Source organism: Gopherus evgoodei, chromosome 2, assembly GCF_007399415.2.
Source record: "Gopherus evgoodei ecotype Sinaloan lineage chromosome 2, rGopEvg1_v1.p, whole genome shotgun sequence".
In the NCBI taxonomy this organism is placed as follows: domain Eukaryota; kingdom Metazoa; phylum Chordata; order Testudines; family Testudinidae; genus Gopherus; species Gopherus evgoodei.
The window spans coordinates 256,554,596-256,577,044 of record NC_044323.1 but is presented as its reverse complement, the minus strand read 5'-3'; the positions used below and the strand labels follow the sequence as shown (position 1 = coordinate 256,577,044).

The 22,449-nt window shown below is 47.4% G+C and overlaps 1 protein-coding gene across 2 annotated transcripts in view; it reads left to right on the top strand.

Moving 5' to 3' along the window:
- Positions 1-1,643: 1,643 nt before the first annotated feature.
- Positions 1,644-22,449, top strand: part of NIPAL2 (NIPA like domain containing 2) — a 70,258-nt gene continuing 49,452 nt past the window's right edge. For both annotated transcript variants that reach the window (XM_030553547.1, XM_030553546.1), the window contains exon 1: positions 1,644-1,981. In XM_030553547.1, coding sequence (XP_030409407.1) covers positions 1,865-1,981 — 117 coding nt within the window. In that variant the 5' untranslated portion in view covers positions 1,644-1,864. The remainder of the gene's footprint in view (positions 1,982-22,449) is intronic.

Here is a 22,449-nt window from a genome sequence, read left to right as displayed (position 1 = left end):
ATCTCACCTCCCTATGCCCTTCTCTGCTGCTCAGTTCCCTTAAACGCAGTGCTCAGTCACCCACTGAAAGTTCATTTCTGCACCTGCTCCAGCTGCCTAGTTCTCTTCACCCCTGCGCCTCTGGACCCTCCCTGCTGGTAGGTGGAAGCTCCAATCCCACTGGTTGCTCTGGAACTAAACAATGAATCCTATTTCCTCTCCTCCTGCTCTGCAGATTGTGTTGTTGTATCCACCTGTTGACTCTCATCTGAGACTTATATGTCTTCGTACAGTGTCTAACACAACGGGGCCCTGGTTGGGGGCCAGAGGTGCTCTGCAATACAAATAATAAGTGCAGCCTGAATGGCCACCAGCACCCACATATGTCCTACAAAAGATGTTTCAGAGGGGCACACTGCTAATAATGCTGCTGTCACTTGTATCTCTGGGAGCACTGCTCAGCAAAACAACAGTACCTGAGAAACAACATGGAATGAGGAAGGGATGCCAATCTAATTATTCCAAAAGTTTTCTCACCGTATACCTTGCTGGGCCATTTCACAAAAATGAGGCCAACAAGCAAGATTTCCAGCCACAGCAGACTAGCAGATGGACAGTGTAAACAATAATTGCCCAAGGGTATCCAAGATTCTCTAGTTCTCTGATATTTATGTGTCTACAGAACTGTTCAGATTATGCTCAGGTACATTCTCTACAAATCTAGGGTGCAACAGCTCTGCCTTTAGTTCTCAATATAGAACCCTCTCTGCTACTCTGTGAGGCCATGTCTATCCTCCTGTGATTTCAGCCCCCCCCAACCCTTCTTTCTTCATGATCCCCTAAATGTCTTGACCTCCTTTAATGCCCTCTCAACCCTTTAACTTCACTTCTATTCCCTTTTCCCACTACAGTGATAAAAATTTGTCCAGAGGAATTTCAGATTTCATCTTTAAAACCTAATGGACTGGTTTCCCCTTACACAACCAGAGTTGTTTACATTTTGTGCACACTTCATACACACACTCCAATTTAATCTCATTCATTTATGTACAAAACCATCCTAGTGAAATTGAGTAGCACTTTAAGAAAAAAAAGTTGGGTGAACATATGAACAAGAGTTTACATGCACCATCAAGTGTATTTGCTCTTGATTATTACTTACTATCCCACTGAAAAAGTTTCACTTGTCTAGTCACTGAGCAAAAATAATATCATGCTGTATAGGTGACTAATCAGACAATGCAAATAGGTGAAATGACATCTTGAAAACTGACTCATTGGCTGAAATCTGTTCACATAAATTATTTGGAAAATACTTACAAATAAGATCACAGAAATAAGTCTGTGCAAATGACTCAGTACTAAAAAAGAGCTAAATTAATTGGATAGTTTATTTGCTATGAATAATCTGGCCAGCCTAAATTATTAGAGTTAGTCAGTGCTCAGTGGGTTGGGAAAGAGTTAAGCTTGCAGGCAGCTGATACAGAACAGGGGTAGGGCACTGGGACCTCAGGGGGGGGAAATGGTCAGAGTGCTGTGCTAAGAGCAGTAAAGCTAGCTGAAAAATTCCTGCATTTGGCTTTGTTGTTATGCTACCACTATCCCCTACAAATTTGTATAGGCAACAAAACCCCCGCCCCCATACACCTCCAAGTTCCCCAGTGTCCCAGCAGTAGCTCGCCTCCCTCCCCCGACTCCACATACACCTGTGCAATGTCCGGGCAGCAGTAGGTGCAGAGGAGTGTGTCATACAAGCAGAATTTCCTACTCCCAAACCGTCCCGAACCAGGAAGTGACTAAAGTCTTCACGCTCCTCTCCTGAGAGCAACACGTCCCCGCCTGCTCATGGCACTGCCTGCGGCGGAGTCCTCCGGGGGCACAACTGATGGCTGGAGAAATGCACGTCCTGACCACATTGGACCATCTGCCCTGGAACTCCACCTCTGCGGAGCAAGGGGCCAGAAATGGGTCCCAGTCCCACTTTTGGTACAACACAAACAAGGTAAGCCAGAGAGTGTCTGACCCAGGAGGGCTTAGGCGTGGGGGTGCCAGGCAGAACCAAGTAGAGGGGAAGGAGAGCCCAATGGAGTTTGTTACAGGAGTTACTAGTTTCACAGGAAGTTTCTTTTTGCTGCCTCATATTACTTGCTTTAAAGAGCCACCCTTAAGCAACTTACACCTGCTTTTCATTAGTTAATCAGCATTCAGCCTCCACTTGGTTAGCTCTGGACACCATTCTATCCCCAAAGCATAGGACACTGAAAGATGCAAGAAATAGGCACTTACCAACCTTCACAAGGACAGACAAATGTTCTCCTATGACAGTTTAGGGTGTAGCTATTTTTTCAAATGCCAACACTGTGCTTGGTGCTGTATAGGTCACAAAATGGAGACCGGCCCTGCATTTTAGAGCTGACAACTTGTTTGTACATCTGCTAATAATAAAAAAGCATTGGAGGCTGATTACATACCTTGGCCTCCTCCCTTTTTATGGATTCACAAACTGTGAAGTAATGGAGGTTAATAAACACACTGTCCTGTTTGGGTGAGAATTGAGCTCCCTTTTTGTAATGCAAAGTTCTTTTAATCGTTACAGGAGACTGTCTTTTTACATTTGACTTGTGAAGAGCTACTAACCCTCCCCACAAAATGTCCCCACAATAGATTATACTCCCCTTCAGGGTCCCAGTAACTCCCTCCCCTGCCCTGATTCTGCATTCACCTATTGGGCAGGTATACTGGCAGCAGTTAAGATGGAGACTGCCTGTCTGACATATGCCTCTAACTCCCAAACCAGTGAGTAACTGTGAAGTCTACACAATTCCTGTCCTCTTGAGTAACTAGTCCTCTCCAGAGCTGGGCTGTGCCTGGTATTGCTTGTGGCAAGACTGCAGTGCTTGCCCTGGAACTGGGCAAGTGAGAGCCAGAACTTAAGTGATGCTTGATGATGGGAAAAAGATGGACATCCTGAATGTCATAGACCAGCTATCCGGGAACTACACCTTCAGAGAACAGGGGGCTGGCAATGGATTGCTGTCTGACTTCTGGTCCAACACAGGCAAGGTAAATAAAATGACTTGCAAGGTAGGAGGGAGTTCAAGTGAGTTTAGAAGCTAGAGCCCAGGAGCCCAACTGAACTTGCTGAGCTACTCAGGGAAGGTAGTGCAGAGAAACTGCTGCTGTGACACAAGGAGTCAACAAGTGCTTATAATAGGAGACTACAGCCCTGCTTTTGTTTTTTTAGTGGGTGGTTATTTAAGTATAACTTTTGTTGGTATTGGTTAGATAATAGATGACAATACTCCTGGAGTTCTGAACTGTTTTGTGGAATATTCTATCACTTTAATTTGGACACCAGAACATGGTCTTTGGGAAAATACTTATTCTTTCTGTAGTCTCAGTTTTACAAGTAAACTGAGGAACAAAGGAAATAACAGTAGTTAGATCTAGGGTTGTGGGGACTCTGTGTGTGTATGTGTATATATATATACAAATATTAAAAAAACAAGACTAACATGATGTATGCCCATCATTGGCCTGATCCCTCTGCTTGTGTATCTTAGCCCTTTCCCATACCTTTCACCTGTCTATTTAGGCCACAGTTGTACAATGAGAAGTATGGAAGTGCATCCCCATGCACATGGAGCTCTGTGTGCAACTTCTTGCAGGAGCAGGCCTTGGATTGTATTCTTTTTGCTGCAGGGACTGGTTCTTCCTGTGTGTTTGTACTGCACCTAGCACAATGGGGCCCTGACCCCAACTGCATTTGTCTCTCTCTTTTTTGTGATCTACCAAGGGTCCAAATTCATGAGGGTGGGGGCAAAATCATAGGCCAACATCTTCATCTTCTATTGCCACTTCCTTCTCGCTCCACCACAGGCACTGACCACCCTCAGTATCACCTTCCACCCTGAGACTGCAACCCTAATCCCTGCTTTATGTGTGTGGGGCGCGGGTGGAGGCTGGAGAGCGAGCACACTCCATGTTCACCCTGACTCCTGTCACACACTGCTGGGCCTGGCTTCCCACTCTGGGCATTGCAGCCTGGGCACCCCCAGAAATTTTTCACATGATACACACAATTGAACCATTCTCATTTTCACTTGGCATGGCGTCTACACATACTCTTTTATCTTACATTGAGCACAATACAGCTAGGCCATACTCCCATCTGTCCACCTCCCAGCCTCTCCGCTGCCCCTCTCCCAGCCGACTCCCTTCTGTGGGCGCTCACCATAGTTCCCCATACTTGTAGCAGGTCTTGAGGCTGGCACTGAACAAGTCCTGCAAGCAGAGCAGAGGGGACATGGGGTGCTGGAATCGGGGTGAGGTCAGACAGGCACCCAGGAGGGAGCCTTGGTGCAGGACCTGGCCAACGGCAGCAGCAAGGAGGAACAGCGCTGCCCACTCAGGTTTGGCCTCCTGGCCCTGCATCATGACGGGGGGGCACCAGGGCCAGAACTGAGTGAATAGCATTGCAACCTGGTGCACGAGGGTCACAGCGCTGCTCAGGTTTGGTCTTGTGGACCCTCTATCGTGGTGAAGGGGCTGGCAAGTTGAAGAAGTATGGGCTGGATCAGGGGTAGGCAACCTATGGGTCTGGTGCCGAAGGTGGGACACGAGTTGATTTTCAGTGGCACTCACACTGACTGGGTCCTGGTCACAGGTCCAGGGGGCTCTGCATTTTAATTTAATTTTAAATGAAGCTTCTTAAACACTTTGAAACCTTATTTACTTTACATATAACAATATGTAAACAATAGTTTAGTTATATATTATAGACTAACAGAAAGAGACCTTCTAAAAAAGTTAAAATGTATTACTGGCACGTGAAACCTTAAATTAGAGTGAATAAATGAAGACTCAGCACACCACTTCTGAAAGATTGCTAACCCCTGGGCTGGATGAATGGACTATAGGGTGGATAGAAAGCTGGCTAGATTGTCAGGCTTAACAGGTAGTGATCAATGGCTCCATATCTAGTTGGCAGCTGGTATCAAGCGGAGTGCCCCAAGGGTTGGTCCTGGGGCTGGTTTTATTCAATATCTTCATTTATGATCTGGAGGATGGCGTGGACTGCACCTTCAGCAAGTTTGCAGATGGCACTAAACTGGGAGGAGTGGTAGGCATGCTGGAGGGCAAGGATAGGATACAGAGAGACCTAGACAAATTGGAGGATTGGGCCAAAAGAAATCTGATGAGGTTCAACAAGGACAAGTGCAGAGTTCTGCACTTAGGATGGAAGAATCCCATGCACTGCTACAGACTAGGGACTGAGTGGCTAGCAGCAGTTCTGCAGAAAAGGACTTAGGGGTTAGAGTGGACCAGAAGCTGGACTTGAGTCAACAGTGTGCCCTTGTTGCCAGGAAGGCTAGCGACATTTTGGGCAGTATAGGTAGGGGCATTGTCAGCAGGTCAAGGGACGTGATCATTCCCCTCTATTTGGCATTGGTGAGGCCTCATCTGGGGTACAGTGTCCAGTTTTGGGCCCCACACTACGAGAAGGATGTGGAAAAGTTGGAAAGAGTTCAGCGGAGAGCAACAAAAATGATTAGGGGGCTGGCGCACATGGCTTATGAGGAGAGGCTGCGGGAACTGGGATTGTTTAGTCTGCAGAAGAGAAGAATATGGGGGGATTTGATAGCTGCTTTCAACTACCTGAAAGGAGATTCCAAAGAGGATGATCTAGAGTGTTCTCAGTAGTACAGATGACAAAAAGAGTAATGGTCCCAAGTTGCAGTGGGGGAGGTTTAGGCTGGCTATTGGGAAAAACTTTCACTAGGTGGGTGGTGAAGCACTGGAATGGGTTACCTAGGGAGATGGTGGAATCTCCTTCCTTAGAGGTTTTTAAGGTCAGGCTTGACAAAGCCATGGCTGGGATGATTTGTTTGGGGATTGGTCCTGCTTTGAGCAGAGGGTGCGACTAAATGACCTCCTGAGGTTTCTTCTAACCCTAATAGTCTATGAAATGTGAGTGGACAGTGAGGCACCCAGGGCCTCCCCTTCACTGGCGCTGTTGAGCTGGCTCCTGCACCAATACCTGAACCAGACTCAGGGCTGGCTCTAGGCACCGGCAGACCAAGCAAGTGCTTGGGGCAGCACATTTTCAGGGGTGGCATTTTGGCCATCCTTTTGTTTGTTTGTTTGTTTTGTTTTGCTACCAGCGGCAAAAGCCTAGAGCCGGCCCTGGCAGCAGCAGCAGCACATTGTGCGCAGGGGTGCCCTGGGGCCGCTGCGGTTCACGCTGTGGGGGAGCAGCACCCGCACCTTGTGGCTGGACCAGACAGGCTCCTAGCAGGGAACACTCGGGCTGGGAGCTGCCCCGCGGGGCACATGGAGCTGCCTTCAGGTGCTGCAGGGCAGCCGCCCAGCAGCCAGGACTGGGCGAAGCAGCCTGAGCCACCCAGGGACTGAGGCAGGTCAGCCAGAAGCAGCAGCAGCAGCAGTGAGGCCATAGAGTGCAGGGCGCTGCCATGTGGGACCCGCGTCCCGCCCTCTGGGGCTTCGCTCCCTCTGGAGCTACCCTGCCCCGGCTCCTCAGCCCCCTGCCAGGGCAGTCCCCTGGCTCTGCCCTCCCGGGTCCCGGCCGGTCCTGGAGGTGGGAGCCCCGGCTAGAGGGACCCTGGGCTGAGGCGCGGCCCGGGAGACCCGCTGCTTACCCCAACCGTGCTAGCGCCGGACCGGCTGGAGGCAAGGGGGGAGTGGGTGGAGTCAGCACAGGTGGGGGGCGGGGAGCCCAGGGCTGGGACGGCAGGAGGTGTAGGTGAGGTCGGGGGGGTGAGCCCAGTGCTAGGGAGGCAGGGGGTGCAGGTAGGCTGGGGGGAAGAGCCCAAGTCTGAGGTAGGGGGCAGCCAAAAATTTTTTTGCTTGGGGCAGCGAAAAACCTAGAGCTGGCTCTGACAAGAACAGTTGGAGCTCAGGTTGGGCCCCCCAATGAATTTGGCCCTAGGCATGTGCCTAGGTTTCCTATGCCTTAATGTGGTCCTGCAAATAGTACACACCCTGCATAATGTGCATACATTTGGGGATACCGGTGCACGGCACCAGTCAGGTTTGGCCCAGTCACCTTTCTGTCTGTCATGATGGAGGGGCAGCCTGTCCAAACCTGAAGGGAGCTGCAACCCTGTACACCAGGTCACAATGCCTGGAGTGGGGAGCTGGGCCCAGCCTCACAAGACGGGAGCCACCATTGCAGGGTGAGTGCAGGTCAGGCTTGCTCTCCAACCTTCCCACCAGGACATGCATTTTTCCTGGGACTGCTACCTATCTAGAACCTTCCAGAGACATTATTTGGGTATGTCTTCATTAGCAATGTTAAATCGCTGCCATAGAAGCGCTTTAATGTGGCAGTGTAGTCGCGTCACCAGTGCTGGGAAAGAGCTCATCTCCAGGAGGAGAGGGGAGTAGCTACCAGCACTGGGAGCCTGGCTCCCAGTGCTGTAGCACCGTCTACACTTCCACATTACAGCACTGAAACTGGCAGCGCTCGGGGGGGAGAGGGAGGGGTGTTTTTTCACACCCCTGAGCAAGAAAGGTGCGGCATTGCAAAATGGCAGTGTAGACAAGGCCCCAGTCTTTCTAGGCTTGTCTACACTAAGTTAATTGATCACCAGTTAACTTGAGGTAGTTAACATTTGTAAAGGCTTCTCATGTTTATTCCAGCGTACAAATGTCTGTGGTTTATTCCATGGAATGCATGGAATATTCTCACTGTCTTGATTGCAGAATTGGGACTGCTGTGCTCCATGAGATACACTCGTGCACCTGCATACAGCATCATTGAAGTCCAAGGGTTTTCCCCCAGGAAATGTGGCAGGATTGAGGCTAATGTGAGTTATCAGGAAAATGGGAATGCTCCCCTTTCTCCCCCGAGTAAAATGTCTTCTAAAAATGAATAAACGTCTCAAACCGGGCTTGGCAAAGTACGCCCTCCTCATGCACATTTCCTTACGTGTCTGGACTATGAAACTTTATACTTGACGTTTTTAGTTCTCTGCTTTGGGGGAGTGGACAGAATTTCCTTGAGTACCATATTTCCCATCACTCCTAATGCAAAAATATGCTCAGACATTAAAAAAGCAAAACAAATTCTTTTGGGATCATTCCTGCGGAATCTGAATGCAAAAGATGACTTTGTTAAAATTAGGAATGTAAAACCTGGTTTATAATGGAAGAGTTTTGCAACCTTCACTAGCGCAGTTTCTACCAGTGCTGATGTATATCACTCATCTCTTTTCTTGTATTGTGACCACCATTCTGAATGAAAGGGGACTGTGCTGTTTATCTGCCATATAATTAAAATCGCCTAGTGAGGAAGTGTGGCCTGCTGTTTATAAATGCAGGGCTGGGAGCCAGACAGGCTCCCTAGATGATCTTTCAGGCTCTGCCAAAGACTTGGACCTTGCATGCCCAGGCAGAGCCTCACTGAAATCAGCAGGGGTCCAGACAAAGAGGTGGTGCTGTTTTCATGAGCAGTATCTGTGGGGTTATCATTGGTACTTGATCTGGTAGGGATTGGCAACCTCTGGCATGTGGGGCCAGGCCGGTTTGTTTACCTACCGCATCCGAGGTTCAGGTGATCGTGGCTCTCACTGGCTGCGGTTCGCTGCTCCAGGCCAATGGGGGTGGCGGGAAGCGGCGGCCAGCACATCCCTCGGCCTGCGCCGCTTCCTGCAACCCCCATTGTCCTGGAGCAGTGAACCGCGGCCAGGTAAATAAACCGGCCCGGCCCACCAGGGTGCTTACCCTGGCAGGTTGCATACCAAAGGTTGCCAGTCCCTGTGATATGGAATTGCTGGATTAAACGTTTAAGAGAGTTGTATAAGTATTATGAGTGAGATTCTGTATGAGCACAGAACTCAAAGCCCTGAGGAATGGGGGGCTAATGTGGCTATAAGCCACCTTGATGCCCTCCTTCCTAGGTTGCTCTGGGGACTGCAGAGACCACCAGCATAATTTAGACAATTCCATGGGCTCGCTGCCTAGGCCACAACCCCACCCAAAATATCTGCAGCCACTGCCATGCTGCTTTCCTGCCCAGGACATCCCATTCCCAGCCACGCTGCCAGTACACCCTCTATGCCAGAGGTTACCAGGGGTGCACATTGCCTGCACCAAGGAAATCCACAATTGAATATGGGGCTTTTTAGCACCCTTTTATGCTGCCTTAGCCATTTCCTACCGCATAAAGGGGCAGCAGCTGGGCTGAAGATCTTGCCCTCTAGCCTTATTTCCTTTTATGCTTATCCTAACAATAATTTTCTAAAACTGTATATATCCTATATTGCAGCAGTCAATCTTTCTTTCTTAATTTGGATACTGTGGTATATGTGATATGATTGTTTTCTCTGTATTGAACTTGTAACATTTCTTAGAGCAGTTGTCTTCAGGGACAGCTGGCATTTTTGTGAGGCAGAAATGATGCAGCATGTTACAGAGAAGGCACATATTGTGCTCTCTTGGAGATTTTATTTTTGTTCGTTTCTTGCTTTCTCTTGCTCTAAACAAATCATTGGGATTTGAAGCATGTGACTGCTCCTGTGTATTGGGGGAAAAAACACATAATGAGGCTATCATGGAGTTGGCTGAAAAATTGGAGTTTTGTGACCTTTTATGAAACAATATTAGCACCACAGGTTTAAAAAGGAACAATTCTGCATTTATAGGAAAATTTTCACAGCCATGTACATTTTTATTTATTTATTGTTTGTTTGTCTGTTTTCATTCCCTTCTACTTCCTTCCCCCCCGCCCGCCACCCATTTACCAAAGTTGGGGGAAAAAGGAGGGAGGAGAAAAATGGGAAAACCAGAAACTTTATTGGGGGGGGGAGGAGGGAAGAGGATATGGAAAAAAATCTTTTTGAAGAAAATTACCTCCCCGCAACCAACCAACCAACCAAAAAAAACCCTTCCCTTCCCGTTTCAGTAAAGGACATTTTACAGTGAAAAAGATCTGATGTTAAAAACTTTAAATGTTGACCAGCTCTAATTATTGCTTGTATAAAATCTTTGAAGCTACTCAGAGTTTAAGAGCAGAAGGGACTATTAGGGCTTGGCTACACTGGCAGTTGTGCAGCGCTGGGAGTTACAGCTGTCTTCATACGGCTGTGTAGGGAAAGCGCTGCAGTGTGGCCACACTGACAGCTACCAGCGCTGCAGTGTGGCCACATTCGCAGCATTTGCAGCGGTGTTGGGAGTGGTGCATTGTGGGCAGCTATCCCACAGAGCACCTCGTCCCATTTTGGCGCCTTGGGTTGTGGGAAGGGGGCGGAGGGTGCGGGTCGTTCCGCTTCCTGTCCCAACGCCCATGGTGCATCGCTTCACATCCCAGCAGTCCCTGTTTTTCCGTCCATGTTTGGTGCCATTGTGAGTCTCCCAACGGTTTCTGTGCAGCGCGATTTCTGTGGGAAATGGAGCCCGAGCTGCTGAGGACTTTGCTGATGAGTGTCGCCAGCACATCACGTTTGGCAGTTGAGCTATTCCTTCAGCTCCAAAGTGACAGTGAGGAGTCCGACGATGATATCGATTCGCCTGATGCGTATGACACTAAAGTGCTTGTGGCATTAACGGAAATGCTCAGCACCGTGGAACGCCACTTTTGGGCTCGAGAAACAAGCACTGAGTGGTGGGATCACATCATCATGGAAGTCTGGGATGACGAGCAGTGGCTGCAGAACTTTCGGATGAGAAAAGCCACTTTCATGGGACTGTGTGAGGAGCTCGCCCCCACCCTGCGGTGCAAGGACACGAGATTGGGAGCTGCCCTGTCAGTGGAGAAGCGGGTGGCTATTGCAATCTGGAAGCTAGCAACTCCAGACAGCTACTGATTGGTCGGGAACCAGTTTGGAGTGGGAAAGTCGACCGTTGGAATCATGTTGATGCAGCTTTGCAGGGCCATTAATCGCATCCTGCTAAGAAGAACCGTGACTCTGGGGAACGTGCAGGACATTGTGGATGGCTTTGCACAAATGAGTTTCCCTAACTGTGGAGGGGTGATAGATGGGACGCATATTCCTATTCTGGCACCACCTCACCTAGAATCTGAGTACATTAATTGGAAGAAGTATTTCTCTATGGTTTTCCAGGCGCTTGTGGATCACTGTCATAAACAGATAGTTAAGGGTTAATGTCTCTTTTACCTGTAAAGGGTTAACAAACGGAACCAAACACATGACCAGGGGACCAATCAGGAGACAAGATACTTTCAAATCTCGGTGGAGGGAAGCCTTTGTTTGTGTTTTTTGGGTTTTGCTTTGTTCTCTCTGGGCTCTGAGAGTGACCACACGTACCTACAGGCTCTCTAATCTTCTATTCCAATTTAGTAAGTACAAAAGGTAGAAAGGCGGTTTAGTCTTTTAATTGTTTTTGCTTTATTTGCAAATGTGTATCTGGCTGGTAGGGGTCTAATGTGTATTGGCTAAAGTATTTTAAAATTGTATTTTTGTGGAGGAGGCTTTTTTTTCTCCAGTTTCTATAAGCTGACAGACCCTGTACTATCCATCTTGAATTTACAGTGATTTCTTTATTCTTTTTTCTTTTATTAAAAGTTTTGCTTTTAAGACCTGTCTGATTTTTCCCCTTGTTGAGGCTCAAGGGAACTGAGTCTGTACTTAACAGGGAAGGGGAAGGGAGGGGGAGAGGAAGAGGGGGGAACCCACCTGATTTCTCTGTGTTGTGATTCAAGAAGTTTGAATCACGGTGATCTCCTAGTGTACCCAGGGCGAGAAAGATCTGGGAGGAAGAAAGGAGAAGGGGGAATTCCTTTGTTTAGATTCACGGAGCTTGAATCTGTATATATCTCCAGGAGCCCAGGGAGGGAACACCTGGAGGGAAGGAGGGGGAAGGGAATGGTTTTATTACCCTTTGTTGTGAGACTCAAGGAATTGGGTCTTGGGGGTCCCCAGGGAAGGTTTTGGGGGAGACCAGAGTTTATCAGGCACTCTACTCTAAGTCCTGATTGGTGGCAGCACTACAGGATCTAAGCTGGTAATTAAGCTTAGGGGAATTCATGCTAGTACCCATATTTTGGACGCTCAGGTTCAGAATTGGGAATTATACTATGACAATCACCATGGGCGTTTCATTGACATTTACATAGGCTGGCCTGAAAGGTGCATGATGCACGCATCTTTCGGAACAGTGGCCTGTTCAGGAAGCTGCAGGCCGGGATTTTTTTCCAGACCGGAAGATCACAGTAGGGGACATCAAAATGCCCATTGTAATCCTTGGAGACCCCACTTACCTGTTAATGCCTTGGCTCATGAAACCGTATCAGGGAAGCTTGACAGGAGCAAGGACCGATTCAATTACAGGCTGAGCCAGTGCCGAATGATTGTGGAGTGTGCTTTTGGCCGTTTAAAAGGGCTCTGGTGTTCTCTTTATGGGAAGCTAGACTTGGGGGAAAGCAGCATCCCTGCGGTTATATCCGTGTGCTGTACCCTCCGTAATATTTGTGAAGGGAAGGGTGAAACATTCAGTCAAGAATGGACCTCCGAGGTTCAACGCCTGGAGGCTGAATTTGCACAGCCAGAGAACAGGGCTACTAGAGAGGCCCAGCACAAGGCTACAAGGATTAGGGATGCCTTGAGGGAGGAATCTGAGGCTGAAAACCAACAGTAATATTTGGGGCCTTGCATGGGAGAGAAGTGCAGTGGTTACAATGATTTGCAGTGCCTGTTTTTTTCCTGGGCTTTGGTATCTTACACTTTCTGCAATAAAGAAAACTGTTTTGAAAGCCACGAATTCATTTATTGAAAAGAAAATAACTAAAAGGGCAGGGGGGTGGGGTGGTGAACTGTACAGTCAGAGGTTTGAATATGTCCTGTCTGGAATGCTGTGCAATGACTGCTGCACTTCAGGATGAAAATGCTGCATGGTGATGAGGGTTGAGTGCAGAGGGTAAGGGTCGTAGTTCTCAGGGCTGGTAGGTGAACGTACAAGTGTTGGGGGCAGCTGCTGGTGGTAATAACCTGGATGCTGGAGAAGGGGGTTTTGAGCTGACATTGGGGCACAAGGGAAAGAGCTTTGGGATGGGGCGGGGGGGCCGCATGATAGTGCTCTGCCTGCATAGCTACGAGTGACTGGATACAGTCCATTTGGCGCGCCAGGATGCTTATCAGCTGCTTCGTGCTTTTCTTCTTAGCTACTGCCTTTCTCCTGCTTTCTCTTTCCCTCCAGCACTGCATTTTTTCCCTCCAGTCCTGGAATTTTTTACTCTCTCTGGCAGACTGATTCATAACTGCTTTCACCATATCTTCTTTGCTTTTTCTTGGCTTCTTAGGTTTTGTAGCCTTTCAGCAGTCTCTGATCCAGCCAGTGAGGTATTCAAGGACACTGTTATTAGAAACATTTAACAGAGAGGCAGCATTGTGTATAATCACAGTGAAGGAGTTTACGGTCTCACTTTAGCATACTTTCCGCATACCAACCAGAGCACAGAGAACACACAGTAGCGAAGAAATGGTGAGTAACGGGGAATGAGTGCAGGAGTTAATTAATCCTGGAAGATATCTCACTGCTGCGGGTCACCTGGGAAGGGGGACTGATTGGGTCAGGGCTGTACTGGGGTTTCATTCTGTTGGGGAAAGCAAACAGCTGCAGGGGGACCTACACTGAACACTATCCCAACATTTTCCACAGGAGTTAATCCTGGAAGATCTCACTGCTGCGGGTTACCTGGGAAGAGCGGGAGGGTCTTCTACAGCAATGCGGATTCTGCCCTGGCCCCTATGCAGCTTGCCTTTGTGCAGCAATGGTCCCCCCACCCCTTGCGGCACAGTGGCGCGGGCATGTTAGCCTGACTGGGACAAGGACCACAGTGGCTCACTTGCGCAAGCGCATTGCCCACGCTCTGGCAGAAACTTTTGAAGAGATTACCGAGGCCGATTTCCATGACGTGATAGACCACATCAATGGGCTATTCCACATCTAGGCATGCATGCATGCAGCCATAACCCCCCCTCCTCTCCCGAAACATTTCCATCCTGAAAATAAAAGCTGCTTACCGGTAACCCGCTCCTCTGCTTCTCCTTCACCAAGTTCCAGCTGCTGCGACTGGCTACCTTCCTCCTGGCTTGAGAAGAGCTCCTGGCTGCATGCCTCCTGGGACTCCGGGGTGTCTCCCCCGACCCCAGTACCCTCACTCTTGGTTTCCTCCTCCCCCTTCTCTCCCCACTCTGAACTGTCCATCGTGGTCCTCGGATTGGCAGTGGGGTCACCCCCAAGTATCGCGTCCAGCTCCTTGTAAAAAGGGCAGGTCATGGGGGCAGTACCTGAGCAGCAGTTTCTCATGCGGGCTTTGCAATAGGCACTCCGCAGCTCCTTTACTTTAACCCTGCACTGCACTGCGTCCTGGTCATGGCCCCTTTCCAGCATGGCCCTTGAGGTCTGCCCATAGGTATCGTAATTCCTAGGGCTGGAGCGCAGCTGTGACTGCACAGCTTCCTCCCCCGCAAACACTGATGAGGTCCATCAACTCGCCATTGCTCCATGCTGGGGCTGGTTTGGCACGTGGAGGCATGGTCACCTGGAAAGATTCACTGATTGCACTCCACACCTGGCTGAGCAAACAGGAAGGGGATTTTTTAAATTCCCAGGGCATTTAAAGGGTGGGTCACCTGAGGCCAGGGCAGTAGAGTGCGAACTGATGAGCAGAGTGGCTGAACAGGCATTCTGGGATACCTCCTAATACCCCAGAGGCCAATTACAGCGCTTTTGATGGCCACACTTAAGGAGCAGCGCTGCATCATCAGCGCTGCAATCCTTATACCCGAGGTAGAGCAGGAGTACAACCAGCGCTGCAGCCAGGGAGATGCAGCACTGTATGTGCCTTCCAAGTGTGGATGGTGAGTAAGTTGCAGCGCTGGTGGTGGTTTTACAGCACTGCAACTCTCCAGTGTAGCCAAGCCCTTAGATCCTTTCACCGGACTTTCAATTTCACCCATTGTTTGAAATCACTTGTTTGGTTGAAGCATCACTTCCAGAAAGGCAAACAGTCTTGATTTGAAGATATCAAGAGAATCCACCACTTCCCTTGGTAGTTTGTTTCAAAGATTAATCACTGTCACTTTTAAAAATGTGCCTTACTTCTAAATTGAATTTGTCTGACTTCAGCTTCCAGCCACTGGTTCTTGTTATGCCTTTCTCTAATAGATTAAAGAGCCCTTAACTATCTGGTATTTTCTCCCTGTGAAGATCCTTGTACACTGTAATTAAGTCACCTCTCAGACTTTATTGACAAGCTAAACAGACTGTGCTCTCTAAGGCCTTCTGTACCCAACACAGTTTTGTCGATAAAAGTCAGCTTTCATCACAGAACAGTGGAGATGTCCACACTGAAATGCTCCTCCTGCCAATGTAACTCCCCTGCTACACTGACATAATAAAACCACCTCAACAAGTGGTATAGAGCTTTTGCAACATAGTTAGTGACGTATCATCAATGTAGACACTGTGCTTCATTATGTCACCCTAGTTGGCCTCCAGGAGGTGTCCCACAATGCCCATCCTTACTGCTCTGTTAAGCCGTTTGAACTCCACTGCCCTGAAGGTACACTGGTATGTAACTCTCCTTTGTTTAAAGGCCTGTAGGACCCATTGCACTGTGTTCATAACACTCAACACCAGACCAGTCAGCAGCTCAGGATCCATGCCACCACGCAGAGATGGCGGACACACAGTTTACAAGCCTGTTGAAAAATGGCGCGAAATGAAGTACGAAGCCCATGGAAAAATGGGACGAAAAGAACTGCATCACGGGATGGCGAGCACGCCCTTATGATGCATCGCAATCCATTCCCAGAACTCCCAGCAGCAGAGGGTGATACGGGGTGGCAAGTTGCTCAGTGGGATAGCAAGAGCAACGACTGTGGAACTGCTTTGTCGACACAAGGAAAGTTGTATGGACATGCACAACCAATGTAATTAAAGGATCTTATGATAGTCAACATAACTTAAGCCAATTTAATTCTGTAGTATAGATAAGGCCTATAAGAAGAGCAAGCCACTTGCACACAATAGCAGACCAGGGACAGCTGCTGGTGAGCTTGGTGCCTGCCCCAGTGGGCAGGGCTGGAGGCGGTACAGCCACATCAGAGGCGCTGCCAGCACGGGGTTCTGGCTTCTGTGAGTGGTGGCCCACCATGCTGCTGCTTTCACTGCTGCGCTTCCTAGTAGAGCCCTGCAGCTCCGTGGATATCCACTTTATATCCGTGGATATCTGCATCCGTGGATATCCGCATCCATGGATATAATTCTGCAGGTGTCCACAGATACAGATATCCATGGATATAAAATTTTGTGTCCACGCAAAGCTCTACCTCTAAGGCATTTTCTCTAGCTCTCAAAGAATTGTAGTGGCTCTTTTTTTGCCATGATTAACTTGTTTATTTTTCGATTTATCTGAGGACTTTAAAGGTGTTGCCCATTTGATTCCTTAGTGCCAAATGTAATTCTGAGCTAAATGGAGGATTTATAGTTGTGCTAATTTAGTTTATGTAAGAAGGTGAACATTACTGGTGAATTTGCTAGCCAGTAATTAAAATTAAATGTTGCTCTCTGTCAGGAGGGGGAATGCAGAACAGAAGATGAGCTCAAGAAAACCTGTAAAATAAAAACACAGTTCCATGTATCAGGTAAAAAGAAATAACTTAAACAGTACAGAGTTTGGAAGACTATTTTCAAAAAGATTTGGATGTCTCAATCTTTCAAATGGGTCTGATTCAACTCTCATTATAATCAATTGAAAGACTCCCATTTTGATTCCACCAGAAGTTAGATCAGGCTCAAAAACCAGGGTTTTGGATTTGCAGGGAAGCAGTATGTGTGTAATAGTGTTGAGGGATGTGACAAATCTTTTGCTAACCTGATAAATGAATTTACACTATACAAGGTTGTAATTATTCCATTTGTAGTTTTGGTGGCCTTAATAAACTAACAGTTATACATTCGTCTTTATAATATCACCGCACATCCCCTGAAAAGAATTAATTTTGTTAACATGAATAGTTGAGTGTATACTCTTTCTCTCTAGTGACTAATCTGGACTTTGGAATGTACTACAGTAAACTGGAGATACAAACTGGCTATATAAAAGATGAGAGCTAAAGAAATGCAGCATTGTTATTTTCGTAGGAGTGAGCAATGAAAATTCAACTAGCTTTCAAAAGTAAATGCATTCACTAACAAAACAAACAAGGACTCAATTCACTGGCTTTACAAGCCATTCCATCTTCTTCAAAGGAGTTAACCACTGATTTACATTCACAGTATCTAGACTAATATCAGAGGGGTAGCCGTGTTAATCTGGATCTGTAAAAGCAGCAAAGAATCCTGTGGCACTTTATAGACTAACAGACGTTTTGGAGCATGAGCTTTCGTGGGTGAATACCCACTTCATCAGATGCATGCCTATTGTGTATTCACCCACGAAAGCTCATGCTCCAAAACGTCTGTTAGTCTATAAGGTGCCACAGGATTCTTTGCTGCTTTTACAGTATCTAGACTAGAGTTGTTGGTCCTGTTGTAACGAATTTTAATTGGTTATCAGTTAGTGCATTAACCCAACATGATCACAAATGCTAATGTGGACGGACACCTTACAAACAATTGCTCCTGGCCAGGGTTTACCTGATGGGTCAGCCACTGCCAGAAGCAATGCTTGTGTTCTAGACAAATGTTTGTGAAATGTGTACCTTAGCATTTACAAGCAAAATGTTACATTAAAACGTGACCAAACACTCTAGTCTAGACAGAATGTGAGAGGGGAATCAGGCATCCTGTGTCTTAGGCACAGGGTGTCAGAAACCTAGTTTAAATGGGGTTTGTCTTGAACAGAAAGGTAGGAGCATTTGTTTTACAATACATTAACTAGCCCATTCTCACTAACACATGCTAAGACTCCAATGCTTCAAGTCAACCAGCTTAACATGTATTTCAGTACATCTTGCCTATACTAGAATTTTAGCTAACACATTCTAACTTCATATATTTTATCCTAGTCAAGACAACCCAATGTAACAACTAGTGTTGATTTGCATTATTTCAGTCTACATTTTTTCTGTTTGTTTTGATCAGACTTCTACCTCACTTAAATCTACATTACAGAGGGTTTATTACAAAAGTTACATCAAAGTAGGGCCCTTATGTGCATATGCAGACTTCCCTCAAAATAATTGAGGGTAGGAATTAAAACTGATTTAATTATTTTGGTTTCAGTATGTGTGTAGACAAGTCCTGGCTCCATTTAGTTTGTTCTGTGAGTCTAACTTATTTTCTCTCAACACTTCTTTTCCATTTTTTTGGCTTTTGGATTTGTTGTCACTGGGTTCTTGTATTTATCTACTCCTTTTCTGTTGATATTCATCTCCTTGCTTTATGTCTCTCTCTTTCCCCTGACAAGCTGTATTTCTCTGCAGTGACTAAGCCACCATGAATGTTATCATTTGGAGACTTTGTTATCATGCAGCAATGATTCAGTTCTCAAGTCAAGGTGACAGACAGTGAAGCCTGTAGTGTCTGTGGAAAGCTCACTCAAGTAAAGAATATCAGCTTTCATCTAGTCAGGATTCTAACAGCATCTCTTAACTGGTATGTCACAGGCTACCAGAATAAATGAAAAGGAGTGTGGGTTTCCAGGAGCTTAGAAAAGTTTCTGAAAAAGCAGCAAGGGCTCAGGAAAATATTTGCTGATCTCAGCTTTGTGTTTGTGCTTTGTTTTGGGTTTTGGGGGGTGCAAGGTCGAGGGAGGCTCTAAAAGGAGACAGTAGGCCATTTCTTTTCTGGGCAGCAAGTCTGCAGTGCTCCTTATCAGTCTACTAGTTCACATCTCTAGCTAAAACTAGAGTGTGCAGGAACAGGCTGACAGTTCTAGAAGATTATCAGCAAGTGCTAGGCCTCAAGTATTTGGCTAAACAACTGTTGTTAGAAGATACTCTGAGTTGGAGAAAACTATGCCCTGAGTTGGAAAAAGCTTGAGTTCCTTCCTTCGTTCTGTTATTAAGGGGCAACACTTTTCTTGGTGCTGCATACAAGACAGAAGAAGACCTGGCCTTTGCTCTGAAAAGTGTACTGCCTACATTGATAATATAATTTCTTACCTGGGGGGTGGAGCAGAGGTGGGAAGAGGCAGGGTGGAGCTGGCTGGGGCCAGGTCACTCGCTGCTGCCAGGCCCCCCACTAACCCTTCAGGCCTCCCTGGACCCCACATCCCCTTAAAGCACGAGGCTCACCAAAGGGCAGGGCCCGGGGCAGTTGCCCCGGTCCATCCTATTGGTGGGACGGCTCTGAAAATATAAGCCCAAGCATTGGTGTAGCCGGGCCCACCTTCCTGAATATTGGTGGAGCACGAGAACCACGGGCCCATATAACTCACTTCATATGGCCAAGACAGTGTATACCTTATCACATGTTGGGCTAGTTGAGTTAAGATATGTCTACACAGCAGCTGGAAGGTATAATTGCCAACTTGGGTAGATATATACATGCTTGCTCTGATCGAGCTAGCACGCTAAAAACAGCAGTGTGGTTGCAGCAGCTTAGGCTAGTTCCCAAGTACAAGCCTGTTCGAGACCCTAGGTACGTACTCAGGTGGCTAGCCTGACCTGCCACCTGTGCCACGTTGTTATTTTAGAGTGCTAATGAGGGTTGCCAACTTTCTAATTGCTGACAACTGTACCCTCCTTGCCATACCTCTTCCCCCAAGGCCCTACCCCCTGCTCCACCTCTTCCTCCAGGCCGCCTGCTCACTCCTCTCCCTCTCTTTACCCATCACTCGCTGTTCTCCCCCTTCCTCGCAGCTGGGCTCGCTCTGCTTCGAAGCTGCAGCCTGACATGGAACCTGCTGCCTGCCTGCCCATGAGATACAGGTAGGTTGATAACCCAGGGCCCTCTTCCCCCCTGTCCTGTGGTAACTGGACTTTTGGTGTCTGGTCAGTACATCTGACCAGACACTGCCATGTCCCCTTTTTGACCAGACTTTCCAGTTGAAAACTGGGCACCTGGCAACTCTGGCACTAACTGCTAAATTTCACATGGCCACACTGCTATTTTAGTACACTAACTCAAGCAGAGCTGGAAATGTACATCTACTCAAGCTGGAAATTACATCTCCCAGTAGGGTTGCCAACTTTCTAATGGCACAAAACTGAATACCCCTACCACTTCCCTGAGGCCTCACCCCCTTCTCCGAGGCACTGCCCCCATTCACTACATTCCCCCACCCTCAGTGGCTTGCTCTCCCCCACCCTCACTCACTTTCACAGGGCTGGGGCAGGGTCTTGGAGTGCAGGAGGGGGTCAGGGCTCTGGATTAGGGGTGTGGGCTCTGGGGTGGGGCCAGGGATGAGGGCTTTGGGATGCAGAAGGGCGCTTCTGGTTTGGGGAGGGCTCAGGGCTGGGGCAGGGGATTGGGGCTCAGGGTTGGGGTTCAGGCTTACCTTGGGTGGCTCCTGGTCAGCGGTGTAGCAGAGTGTGCGCCCCAGAAGCAGCCAGCAAGTCCGGCACTAGTAGGTGTAGGGGTGGGGCAGGAGGCTCTGTGTGCTGCTCTCACCTGCAGGCACTGCCCCACCCCTGGGGAAGCCCCGCCTAGGAGCCGGACCTGCTGGCCACTTCCAGGGTGCAGCGCGGTGCCAGAACAGGTAGGGACTAGCCTGCCTTAGCGCCACAGAACTGACAACCGGACCTTTAACAGGCCAGTTGGTGGTGCTGACCGGAGCTGCCAGGGTCCTTATTCAACTAGGTGTTCCAGTGGAAAACTGGACACCTGGTCACCCTGCCTCCTGGCTGCAGTGTCAACATAACCTGAGAGGCTAGGCTTGAGCTCAAGCTTTAACTCAGCCAGCACAGTGTTAAAGTACACACTGCCTTGCCTGCACTAGACTGAAATGTATTACCCTGTTAGCTAGCATCCTAGCACCATGCTTAAATCCTAGTCTGGACAAAGACCAAAGGGCTGTAGCAATATCCTGGATAAACCTTACTGAATTAAATTAAACCTTATTATATTAAGTTTAATATCTTTGGGGTCAATTATGTGTTATTGTGGGAGTGTATGTAACTTCTCCAGGATGAAGGGGCATGCTGATCTAATTCCTCCAGTTGTCACCCTTTTTGAGTCTTCCTTCTAGGGAGGGAGACCCATTGTCTGACTGATTCAGGGTCTCTTCAGAAGTTCAGACTGGATTCTCCAGAGACCTACAAAGAAAGGACTTTGGGATAAATAACTGACTCAGGGCCTTTGTTCTGATCCAGCCAACTGACAGGCCCTCCTGTGGGCCCCAATCCTTAACGAAAGGTTGGAAGGACTTTGGCCTACTGAGGCCCCATAAGCCTGTGTTCTTGTTCTGAGCAAAGAGTGTGATGAACTTGAAACAGGAAAACCTCTGGGATGGGGTTTTGAAGGACTGCTTCTGCCAGAGCCCATGTTGGGGTAGGTAGGTTCTTTTGTTGTTTTTAATATCTTTTTTCTCTCTAATGCTTTTCTCTTTTAAAAATGAAATAGGCTTGCTAAGGTAGAATTGTATGGTCACTTATAACTGTGAGCAACTTATTAGTCTCTGAAAAAAAAACAAGCAGGCATGCGTAGACAGACTGTCTTTTGATGGGTAGGGAAAAGTGAAGGTAGGGAACTGTTTAGCCTGAGAATACCCAAATCAGATGGGAGAAAGACAACTGCTTGGGAGCCAGATGTCTGAGAGTGGGGCCTTCTTGGAGCATACTGGGGGAATACGGGTGCAGTTTTCCTGAACAGTGACACATGGTACTAGAACATGGTTTCCAAGACCAAACTGTATTATACCATGATCAGGACTCAACTATTATAACATGGTGCACCCACACAGGTAACTTCGTAGTGTAGTCTGGCCTTTGAGCTTGCTGAAGTAGCACCTAAATATCTTTTTTCCCCAAATAATGTATGCTGTTTTCATTTTTTGAATTTTCCAACTTTTATCTAAAGTTTACAAATCTTATTGAAAAGCAGACATCCCAGCTCGAACAGAATGTGATGAAATAACAAAATGCATTAAGGAAATTATCAGGATACCTGTGTTGCTGGATGTCTTGTGTCATATGATGAATACATTAGTACAGAAATGACTGTGCTGTGGTGTGCACAGTCTGATTGCTGTTGACTTAGATTCTAGCCTCTATATTAAAATTGTTAAACATTCTTAGCTGTATAAACAAATTCATGTCAGTATAACATTTTCTGAAATCCTATCAAGCTTTCTTTGGGTATAATACAATGTGTTCTATCAAAGGATGGCAAAAGCAACTTGTACAATGGAATAACCTTTCAATTTATAATTGTTTACTGCTCATACCCCAGGCAGAATGCACCATCTTCATTATCTTTATGGGTATTCAGGCAGAGGCATTCCTCATTGATTTACTTAGTGAGGCATGAATTCAATAACTGAAAAATTCATTATTTGGGTTTTTTATTCCCGATTTATCCTTTCACAAAAGTGTTAGC